Source organism: Orcinus orca, chromosome 13, assembly GCF_937001465.1.
Source record: "Orcinus orca chromosome 13, mOrcOrc1.1, whole genome shotgun sequence".
NCBI classification, from domain to species: Eukaryota; Metazoa; Chordata; class Mammalia; order Artiodactyla; family Delphinidae; genus Orcinus; species Orcinus orca.
Genome location: NC_064571.1, coordinates 38,431,595 through 38,444,241, shown reverse-complemented (window position 1 = coordinate 38,444,241; position 12,647 = coordinate 38,431,595). Strand labels below are relative to the sequence as shown.

Genomic DNA, 12,647 nt, shown 5'->3' with positions numbered 1-12,647 from the left:
TAAATATTAGTCACAACTTGTATGGGTCCCAGGGGTTGTAACTATGCTATTACAAGCAATTACTTGTGTTTTCAAGTCCCCAGTGGTAATAATTAGTCTACCTGTTGACACACTATTTCTCCTGCCCCACTGTTAATGCAGGCAATTGATTTGCACACGGGGGTAATTACCATCACTGATGGTGTCTGAGATGAGCTTCCCCACCAGGCTTCTGTCAATCACCACTTTCTCCAGCTGCGGCCCGGAAAGGCTTAAGGACACCAGCACACCTGAACCAAAGAGAAGCTAAAACCAGGGAAAGGGGGAGAGGGGGAGGGAGATATACTGAGAATTAGAATCTTTTAAAAATCTCTCTCCAAATGCACAACTTATACAGATATTTACATGTGCATCTACACCATGGAATTATAAAGAGCTTTTCTTCTTCAAAAAACAATCACTGACATTCTGAGTAAAAAGATACAGGTGGTTAAATGATGCAACACAATAAGGGCACTGATTAGTGCTATATGCAGAAACTGAATTTAGTCCATGTTTATTAGAAGTGTAATCTTCTAAATACTTATAAAATAACCGTGTGGAAAAAACTACTTTGCACTGCATTCAGAAATGTGATGTGTCTTCAACTGAAATGTTTTCAAAGATTACTATTTATATCAGAAATTAAAAGATTTCTTAAGCTTTGAATAATCAATGCTACACATTAAATAGAGAAAAGATGCCATCATTACAATATTAACAGCAAGTATTACCTTTTTTTTTTTTTTTTTTTTTTTTTTTTTTGCGGTACGTGGGCCCCTCACAGCTGTGGCCTCTCCCGTTGAGGAGCACAGGCTCCGGACGCACAGGCCCAGCGGCCATGGCTCATGGGCCCAGCCGCTTCGCGGCACGTGGGATCCTCCCGGACCGAGGCATGAACCCACGTCCCCTGCACTGGCAGGTGGACTCCCAACCACTGCGCCACCAGGGAAGCCCTACAATTTATTTGGAATTTAAACCGCACTTCTACAAATAAAGATCTTGTCTAAAATATTAAAATACATGTAAATCAAGGCAATTAAAGTAAAATGTTAAAAAATTCATAAATAAATACCACATACCAGAAATAGCTTCTCAAGGAGATATACAGTAAAGTAGGCAGGCTTTATTAATATTAGCGTTCACCCAACCACCCAACAAAAGATGTCTGGATATCACCATTATGGTTTTATACTGCTCCTTTCCATTTGTGGCAGCATAATTCATTCATCTCCAAATGTTTAAAACTTCTGAAAGGACTATGCATATGTGTATGCTTGTTATCTATGAGATTATGAAATATCAACATTGGAAGAAATTGTTTCACCTTCATGGCAGCAGACTCAAAGCAGATGAATCATGGAATAGCATATGGTATAGAAAGAAAAAAACCAATTGTCAGTAAACTAATCATGAACATGCCAGCCAAACCTAAAGACAACTATGATTTTAAACAAAACAGGGGACTTCCCCACCTACCTAAGCATCATGTCCCAGCTAGAGAGGATGATTCTGTGACAAGACATACTGTGACATGTGTGAGAGATGAGCAGCATCAGGGACCAGGTTCATAAAAAAAAAAGACCATTACCCCCCTACGGTCTAACAGATTCCAGGCACATGAATCAGAAAAGAAACTGAAGGGTCCCACATGACTTCATGAATTGCCCATTTCATGTTAATGCCCCCAAAGTGGGGCGGAGGGCGGGGGAAAGGAGAATTTAATCAACTTTATTGGTCTGCGAGACTAATAAGAGAAGGCACATTTGTTCCAAGAATTTCAAAATACTTCACAAATTAATTAATCTCTACTGAATTATGAATTACATCCAGCCCTGCCATATACCTTGATGACAAACACTGATAGTTCCCTTTTAGGGAATTCCCCCATAACAATATAACATATTATATTATATAACAATATATTATATAATAATATAATGTGGTCTTTACTCCCTACATTCTCCCTTCTCAGATAGGGAATCTTAGGGTCATCTTTCATATCTAGTTCTCCCCTTTATAATAGCTTTTTTCTCCCTTCCTCATTTATTCAAAGCACCTCAAATACCTGCCCTTTTCTATTTATTTTTATCTACTAAAACTTTATACCTATACTCTTAAGCATCTCTTTTCTTCATTATCCACTGATTACTAGCTCCTTATGGATACTAGCTAGGCCACTTTTATCTTTGTATCTTCAGTGCCTAAAACAATGCCAGGCACACAGGAGGTGCTAACTAAATGTTTAGAGAAAGAATCATAATAGGATCACAGGATCAAATAATTCATAGTTAGAAGGAAACCTGGTCTAATCTTCCACTCCCACATGACATGGAAGTTCCTCTGCAGCATCCCTACAAGCATCCTTCAAGCATCCAGCCCATGCTTGAAAACTGCCAGTGACCAGAAGCTTATTACCTTACAGGAAAGCTGTTCTACCACTGGAAAGTTCTAATCAATTTAAAGATCATTCCTTCATTTTTTTCATTCAACAGAAACTGAATGTTGATTATATGCCAAACACTAAACTAAATTTAGTGGCTCAAAAGTGAATCAAATATAACCCTTAAAATAGGTTAAATATAGGTTAGTAGAGAGAGGTAGGGATATAAGCAAGTAAGTGTAATAAAGCGTTACTGGTCCTATCATAAGAATACATACTGGGTAGACTGGGGGGACTAAGAAGAGGTGGCGATGCTTGAGCTGGAGGTGAAGGCTAACACCGCCTTCTAAGAACTTCTACAGTAGCCCCAGTTTCTCTTCAATAGTGCTCTTTTTAAATATTAAAAGATAATAACATAGTGGTTAAGAACATGGACTCAAATCAAAATGAAATCAGCACTGGCTCTACCTCTTACTAGCTGTGTGACCTTGAGGGAGTTACTTAACTTCTGTAACTTCATTTCCTCCTCTGAGACGAGATATAATAATATCTACTTCATAGGATGAGGATTAAACTACTATTTACAAACAGTATTTAGAGTAATGTCTGGCACATAGTAAATGTCTGTAATTATAATTATTGTTATTATTATTCAAACATTACTCACATGTTTTCACTATACCATTTACCATCTCTGAACACACTCCTCTGTCTTTTTTAAAATCTTGTGCCCAGACTGGGCTCGATGTTAGATATGGAACACTAGACTCCAGGTGAGTTATAACCACTACAATTTTTTATCACTTCTCCTATTTGCTCTGATTTAACAAGGATACTGTCTCCAAGATATGTGCAAGTTCCTTCAGAACTTTGGAATTTAATTTGTCCAAGTCCCAAATTTGTTGTTCCTTATTTTGTGCTCTCACCACAATCATCATGAACTAACCCTCATCTCCTAATAGAAATTGCTTTTTCTATGTATGAGCACTTGTTATGTTATAAAATTAATTCTAAAAGACCACTTTTGTCGGATGGAGATGGAAAGTGCAACTGTGATAGTACGTAAAAGAGGGAACTTAAGCTGGAAAGGATTTGAAGGGGAAGTGTCAAGGCATAGCAGGAAAGCATACATACATCAGTAGATAAATGATATACACATGGAGATAGGGGCAGTGATTTGGGGACTGTGGATCCTGCCCACTGAGCTTGGGCATTCCTTCAGAATCTTTCTCAAAGGATGGGTGCAGCCACTAATGCATTCACTCATTCATTCCACAAATGAATATTTAGTATTTTGTATGACCCAGGCCCTGTTCTAGGCACTGAAGATACAGCACTGAACAAAACAGACAATGTCCTTGCCCTACCTCCCTTCAGGAAGCTTGCATTTGAGTGTGGACACAGAGAACAAAAAATAGTTTTAAAACAATGTCAGAAAGCAATAAGAACTACAGAGAAAAATAAAGCACAATACGGATGGAGGCTTTAGGAGGATGCTGTTTTAAGTAAATGACCAATAAAGAGAAGTAAAAACGCCCCCCCGAGGAGATGACATTTGAGTACAGATCCAAATGAAGTGAAAGAACAGGTGATATGTTTATTTGGAGAAAGCGAGTTTGAGGCAGAGAACAGCAAATGCAAAAACTCTGAGGTTAGAATGTGCCTGGGACAACTGAGGAAAGGTAGGCCAGTGTGGCTTGTGGGGAGTGAGTGAGAGGGATATTCAGAGGATGAAATTAGCAAGGTAGTCAGGGGCCAGGTTACACTGGACGTTTCTGATGAGAAGCCATAGGGTTTTAAGCAGCAGAGAATTATAATTTATGTTTTAAAGAGGGATCAGGGCAGGGCTTCCCTGGTGGCGCAGTGGTTGAGTCTGCCTGCCGATGCAGGGGACACGGGTTCAAGCCCTGGTCTGGGAGGATCCCACATGCTGCGGAGCGGCTGGGCCCATGAGCCACAACTACTGAGCCTGTGCGTCTGGAGCCTGTGCTCCGCAACAAGAGGCCGCGATAGTGAGTGGCCCCCGCTCGCCGCAACTGGAGAAAGCCCTTGCACAGAAACGAAGACACAACACAGCCAAAAATAAATTAATTAATTAATTAAAAATATATATACATATGTATAAATAAATAAAGAGGGATCAGGGCAAGAGTAAAAGCAAGGAGACCATTAGGAAGCTATTGCAGTGGTCCAGGTGAGAGAAGATGATGGCTTGAACTAGAATGGCAATGCTAGAGGAAACAGTATGTCGACAGATTTGAGATATATTTTAAAGGGGACTTGCTGAAGAATTGGGTGTGGCATACAAGAGAAAAACTCAAAGGTTTTTGGGCTGAGCAACTACGTTTACCGAGATAGGAAACACTTGAGGAGAAGTAAATTTAGCTTGGGGGAATCGAGGGTTTGGTGTGGACATGTTAACTTTAAGGTGTCTATGGACATATAAGTAGAGACATCAAGTAGTCTGAAGTTCTGGGTGAAGTGGTGGCTGGAGATTATATTTGGGAGTCATCAACGATGTAAAGGTAGTGTTTAAAGTCATGGAACTGAATAAGCTCTCCTTAAAAAGTGAGTGGAGAGATCATAAGGGTGGGGCCCTAATCTAATTTGACTGGTGTCCTTATAAGAGGAGGAGACACCAGAGGGCTCTCTTTGCATGTGCACACACAGAGAAAAGGCCATATGACAACGAAGTAAGAAGATGGCTGTTTACAAGTGAGGCAGAGAGGCCTCATCAGAAACCAACCCTCACAGCACCTTGGTCTTAGACTTCTAGCTTCTAGAACTGTGAGAAAATAAATTTCTGTTGCTTAAGAAGAAAAAAGTGGAAAGAGAGAATGAGGTCCAAGGTCTGAGCTCTGGGACATTCCAATCTTTAGAGGTGTTAAAAGATCAGGTTAGTCCTCTATTGACACCTAGTTTAGGTACTCATTAGGATCAAGGTATGTCCATCATTTCAGATTTCCAAATGTCTTGTGTCCTAGCAGTAACCCTAACACCAGATTTTGGAATAAGAAGGTATAAACAAATTAATAAATTAATTAATGCATTTTTATAAAACAACCTGTGGGGAAGCATAAGGTTTCCAAGTACACTGGTGCCAAAGATATTCCTGAATATAGTAATGGAGATAACCAGAATTAGGGGGAAAAAAATAGTCTGAATCTCAGGAAAAGAATATTCTAGCCCAGACAGGAAAGTATCTCCACCTGTTTCCCCAAAAAGTTAGTTCTTAAGCTCTCCAAAATGGAAAAAGCCTATGTAAGATTTGGCAGGACAAGAAGGAAAAAGGGCACCAAGATACTGTCCTACTCCACTACAAGGAACTGGAGAATTCAACAGCTCAGAAAATGAAAAAGAGCAGACAAAGAAGCAAAGGGAGACACCTCCAGAGCACATTTGAGTTTGAGAAGAGATCCACAGGATGAATAAAAGAGAGGGCCCATGGGATTTCCCAACATTGTTCCAATTTTAATGTTGTTCCTTGTGCAGATGACTAAGGCAAAATAGGAACTGAAACTTCTCCTTTTCTCCGATACCCTGTCAGACAGGAAGTATCTTCCTTGCTAGTTCTGCTCTGACCATGTTTCTTCCTATTGCTTTTATAATTTTTTCCTTCTCATTTTCTTCAATAAGCTCATACCAGAGAGGTGTGCTTTCTCTTTAAGAAACTAAGAAATGATTCCCATGATATTCAGATGGTTCTTCAAATTGGTTTCTCTTAACCTTATGTTGAGTACTTGATTAGAAGTGAAATGGAACTGGGAAAAGAAAGAGAAAATTTTACCAGATGACATCATTAAGCAAAACAAAACTTAAGCAACCACAAGAATCCGAGTTTCATTCACTCAGTAGATCAAAAATATGCGAGTGCCTCCTATATATGCCAAGTACACAGACGGGGATACAATGGTGAATGATGCAGGCATGTATTGGTAGAATATGCATAGAATACGGCCGAAAATCTCATCTCAGAGAAGTGGAGATATTGGTTAAGACAGATGACTGCCTCCTAGAAGAGGCAGTTTAGTAGCCATAAAGAAGAGAAATATTACATCATACATCATGTATTGACCGATACATCATGGTCTCATGTATTGAAGAACTGGTGCAGTAAATAACTGTGAATGAGCTATTTTATAATGGTGATCGCGGCAATTTAATTGAATTCAGTATTCTCACTGGCTAAGGAAACTCCCCCCCAAATCATGTGATTATTATGACATCCGGGGAGAAGTGAAAAGTAAAGGCATGCAGGATCAGTACTAGAAATCAACATTGGGTGATACGTTCAATCCATCAGGCAGCCAAGACTGATCCCATGAAATCATCAGGAGACATGGGAGACAGCAGGTGCTAAACACTACAATCCAGAGAGGCAACAAAGTATTATGACCCCTGGAGTGAATTCTAGGGTTGAAGCAAATATTTAAAGTATCAATATTATAAACCATTCCTCTGGAGGCCCAGTGAATTTGCATCAGGATGAGACCCAATACCTCCCTCAACCCTGCCCCACAATCCAATCCATGGGATAAATTCTGGAGAAACTCATAACTATAGACAGACAAACAATTTTACATTGAGGAAATCTATAATGAAAGGTAGGGTCACTGATCATTTTAACAGATAACCTGCTGGAAGAGAGATAACATGTTTTCTGTAATTTATTCCTTCATTCAGCAAACATTTTTTTTTTTCGCGGTACGCGGGCCTCTCACTGTTGTGGCCTCTCCCGTTGCGGAGCATGGGCTCTGGACACGCAGGCCCAGCGGCCATGGCTTACGGGCCCAGCTGCTCCGCTGCATATGGGATCTTCCCGGACCGGGGCACGAACCCGTGTCCCCTGCATCAGCAGGTGGACTCTCAACCACTGTGCCACCAGGGAAGCCCTCAGCAAACATTACTGGGTATAGAGGGAAATCATGCCTGACTAATCCATTAAAGTAGAGAGACAAAAGTGAATGTAGTTAAGACAAGAATAAGAAAAAACCATTTAATTGACTCACTATAGGGAATTGACTAAGGAAAAGAAACAAAAGAACAAGAAACAAACAGGTATTTTTTTCTAGATAGAGAAGTGCTAACAATGGGGTTTCCCAAAGATTTCTGTGATGTTATTCAACATATGGAACAGATACATTCCTGGAAATTTGCCTGCTAAATCTATTTCAAATTACAAAATCTCATTTTCTCACTTATTCTCATTATAAAATGAGTGATGCTACAGTTTAATTCCTAATGTAATTTTAAATCCAGCTCTTTTATATATATGTGTATATATATAATAATTACATAAAATAAGTGATTGGTCTTAGAAAATACAATATTTTATGAAATGCACGAAAGAACATGGTACAAAGGTAAATCTTGTATTTGCCAGTAGTTTTAAGGATCTAAAGGATAAAAACAGTGGTAAGAAGTGAACAGGACAGCACATTACTTTTGTACAAAATCTTATAATTTACAGAGGACTTTAATACACACCATCTCTATAATTCATATGAAATGCCAGTACAACTCTGGTACATAGTAAGTACGTAAGTTAAAAAATAATAGTAACAAGGTTAATCCTCATACTAATTCACAATCAGAAGGGTAAAGTAACTAACCAAAGGTCTCATAATTAGTGGAGAAGTAGAGACCAAGACATAGGACAAATCCTATGTCCCCCCACAACCGGCCCGCCTAGAAACTAATATCCTTTAACTCTCACTCAGTTGATTTCCATGCAGTAGCCCATCTGGTTTTCTTCTCTCCAGCTCCTTCTTCAACCTAAACCAGCTTCCCTCTAAACCAGTGGTTCTCAAGTGTGGGGATGATTTTGGCCAGCAGGGGACATCTGGCAATGTCTGGAGACACTGTGGTTGTTGCAACTGTATATGTCAGCCAGTTCCATTGAGGCTCACCTGAACAAATCACCTGTAAATGAGTTGCTGTGGAGGCAAAGGTGTTTTCTATATTCCAACAAGCAGATGATTTGGAAGCTTCTCAAAATCTAATCAACACTTTTCTCATAAAGAAAAGGTAACAAATGAGGACCAGGTCAAATATTTTAAATGGAGTGGTGAGCAGTGCACAGTTCAGATCAGAGCCTGGAGGAAGCCTGTACCAAATGTCTGTAACTCTGTTCAGGGATATGACTCTGATAACTAATGCCAGTTGTCAAGAAAGAAAAAGCCCAAGGGCAAGTCAGAGCCCTAACCATAGCCTGATAGAAATATCCTGTAAGAACATCTCCTTGCTTTTGTTCTAATTCTCGGTTCACCAATCAGCCTTCTTATCTATAATTTAGTCCCTTGAGTAATTCATCCATCAGGTGGGGGGCACTGAAGCTATGAATATATATTTGATAACCCAGGAGTTCAGAGTAAAGAGGAGAGGGCTTAGAATTAGGCCTTGAGGAACCCTAACATTCAAGGACAGGGGAAAGAAGCATAGGCCTGAAAAGGACACAGAGAAGAATGCTGGAGAGGTAGGAAGAATATTAGAAGAGCAAAGAGTCATTGAGAACTAACAGAAAAAAGTATTTTAAGAACACTGGAGTGGTCGGTACTGTTGAATCCTCCTGTGTATTTTAGATGATGCTTTAAAAAAAAAAGTCTATTGGATTTAGTAATACAGAGGGTTTTTTGTAATCTCAGTGTAAAAGGTTTTCAGTGTAATCAGGAGAAAAGTATAGTTGAAGTTGGTTAAATGCTGAGTGAGCAACAGAGAAATGGAGACCCCAAACAGAAATTCTTTTGAGAAATTTGATTCTGAAGGAAAGGGATAAGATATGGTGGTACCTGAGATGAATACTAATTGTGTTTATTTGATTGAGTAGAAAAGAGTAGAGCCTATTTAAGTTGACCAGAAATCTCAAGGAATTCCAAATAGCCAAAACAATTTTGAAAAAGAAGAAAGTTCTCACACTTCCTGATTTCAAGACATATTATAAAGCCACAATAATCAAAATAGTGCGGTACTATCAAAAGACAGATCTACAAGCCAATGGAACGGAATAGACAGCCCAGAAATATACCCTCACAAATATGATCTTCAAATGATCTTCAACAAGAGCCAAGATCACTCAATAGGGAAAGAACAGTCTCTTCAACAAATGGTGCTGGGAAAACTGGATATCCACATGCAAACAGTGAAGATGGACCCTTACCTTATACCATACACAAAAATTAACTCAAAATGGATTAAAGACCTGGACTCAGACCCAAAACCATAAAACTCCTTGAAGAAACCATAGGGGAAAAGCTTCATAACGTTGGATTTGAAAATGATTTCTTAGATATGACACTAAAAGCAAAAATAGACAAATGTGACTACATAAAACTTTTGTGCATCAGAGGACACAATTAACAGAGTGAAAAGGCAACCTACAGAGTGGGAGAAAGTATTTGCAAATCATGTATCTGACAAGAGATTAATATCCAAAATATACTTTTTTAAACTCCTATAACTCAACAACAACAAAAAAATCAAAAAACCCAATTAACAAATGGGCAAAGGACTTGAATGGACATTTCTCCAAAGATGATATACAAATGGCCAACAAGCATATGAAAAGATGCTCAACATCACTAATCTTTAGAAAAATGCATACCAAAACCACAATGAGATATCACCTCACACCCACAAAATAGCAACTATCCAAAAAAAAAAGAACACAGGGCTTCTCTGGTGGCGCAGTGGTTGAGAGTCCTCCTGCTGATGCAGGGAACACAGCTTCGTGCCCTGGTCCAGGAAGATCCCACGTGCCATGGAGCGGCTGGGCCTGTGAGCCATGGCCGCTGAGCCGGTGCGTCCGGAGCCTGCGCTCCACAACGGAAGAGGCCACAACAGTGAGAGGCCCGCATACCGCAAAAAAAAAATAAATAAAATAAAAAATAACAAGTGTTGGTGAAGATGTGGAGAAACTGGAACCCTTCTGTACTGTTGGAGGGGCTGTAAAATGGTTCAGCTATGAAAAACAGGAGGTTCCTCAAAAAATTAAAAATAAAACTATCATCTAATTCAGCAATCCCATTTGTGGGTATATAAGCAAAAGAAATGAAAGCAGGGTCTTCGAGAGCTATTTGTACACCCATGTTCACAGCAGCACTATTCACAACAGCCAAGAGAAGGAAACAATCCACATGCTCATCAACAGATGAATGGATAAACATAATGTGGTAAATACATCCGGTGGAATATTATTCAGCGTTAAAAAGGAAGACAATTCTGTCACATGCTACAACATGGATGAACCATGAGGACATTATGCTAAGTGAAATAAGCTAGTCACAGAAGGACAAATACTGCATGGTTCTACTTACATGAGGTAGCTAAAATAGTCAAACTCATAGAAGCAGAGAGTAGAATGATGGTTGCCAGGGGCTGGGGGTAGGGGTAAACGGAGTTGTCATTTAAAGGGTAGAGTTTCAGTTTTGCAAACTGAAAAAGTTCTGGACATGTTTCACAACAATGTGAATATACTTAACACTACCAAACCGTACAGTTAAAGATGTGTTAAGACGGTAAATTTTATGTTTTTTACAATAAAATATTTGTTTAATTAAAAAGTTTCAAGTTTGGGACTTCCCTGGCGGTCTGGCGGTTAAGACTGCGCTCCCAATGTAGGGGGCCCAGGTTTGATCCCTGGTCAGGGAACTAGACGCCACGTGCCGCAACTAAGACCCAACACAGCCAAATAAATAAATAAACATTAAAAAAATTTTTAAAAGTTTATTGGAAAGGTCCAGTTGACAGAAAGGATTATTTTTAAAAAGCAGGCATCTGTGGCAAAAACTCTTTCTAAGCATTTTAAGTATGTTAACTTACTTAATTCTTATAATAAACCTATGAGTTAGGTATTTTTATATTCATTTTATAGTTAAGTGAACTCTGGCACAAACAGGTGAAGTAACTTCCCCAAAGTCACACGGCTAATAAGCCAAGATTTGATACCAAGAAGAATGGAGCAGTTTGCACTTTCCACCAGTAAGAGAAGGGACAATCATGTGGGGTTCTGAGGGAATGGGATCCAAGTCTATGCCAGAGGCTCCCAAACTTTCTCAGTTCATGGCACCCTCTGTGTCTCAGAAATTTTTATGGCTCCCCTAGTCCAAAAGAAATAACAGAATTCAAACAATTTAAGTATTTATATCCCAACAACTTGGTAGCCATTTGAAAACATAAGACACAGAGATTGAAAGAAAAATATATTTAATTCCTAAATAACCACATTACTTACTAATGGGATGTGTGCACTATTAGAAGTTGGGCACTACACAACTTCTCAAACCTTGGAATCAGACTGGAAACCCTTACCCTCATTGTGTTCTATGTTAATTCTTGTGTGGTACTTACTTGCTTTTTTATCACAGCAAGCTCTAAAAAACCAGCTTCATAGAGATATGACCTCCCCCAAAGGAATTTAGTGTGTTTTAATGTTGAAAATCTGCTCTACCTGGAGCTACTTGTTTGTGTAGAATCCAGCAGAAGTCTTGTGTTTTTCTTGAAATTTTAAAATATCCTGCAGGACTCCTGTGAATTCACTGTAATTCCCAGGGTGTATCAGTGCACAGTTTGAGAACTGTGGGTCTAGGTGGGATGCTTGGCTTTAAACAGGAGTAAAGATTATTCCTCTATTATGGCAGAAGGATGGATACAGATAGGGATTTATATGTTTGGCACATAGTGTTAACTGAGATCTCACAATTCAACCTAGGATTCTACCTAGACCAAGGGGACTACCAAATGATAGGTACTTCACTGTGGAAAGCCACTGTGAATATTTTACATTCAACACTATTTTATAAGAAGCATAGTTGCAGCTGCCTTTAATTTCAGTCACTTAAGTAGTATAAATGCTAACCTAATAGTTTTATTTTTTAACTTTATTTTTTAAAATAAGGGGTATAAATCACAATTTGGCAAAAGCACTTGATGTGTTTTCTCTACCAGCTATTTTGGCATATCTATAACACAATATTCTCAAATATCATGAATGTAAAGTTGCTGGGTTCTCACACCCAACCATATATACTAAGTATATATGTACATTTCTAATTGGCACATTCCAAACTGTGCATCTAATACAAAGTTCTAAGTTTGAAGTCATATTTTAAGTTTTTATATAAAAATTAAGTACAAGGACGAAAATATAATGCACTAAAAGTCTTCTCATTAGCTAGCTATCGATGTAAAACTTTACTCTCCCTTTATAAAGTACATACATGTCTGGCATGTGTTTGTTTCCATTTTGTAA

The 12,647-nt window shown here is 38.8% G+C and overlaps 1 protein-coding gene across 1 annotated transcript in view; it reads right to left on the bottom strand.

Annotated features, from left to right (window-relative positions):
* Positions 1 to 12,647, bottom strand: part of WDPCP (WD repeat containing planar cell polarity effector) — a 274,720-nt gene that overhangs the window by 142,699 nt on the left and 119,374 nt on the right. The window contains exon 9 of the mRNA XM_049695803.1: positions 171 to 285. Within this exon, the coding sequence (XP_049551760.1) occupies positions 171 to 285 (115 nt within the window). The remainder of the gene's footprint in view (positions 1 to 170; positions 286 to 12,647) is intronic.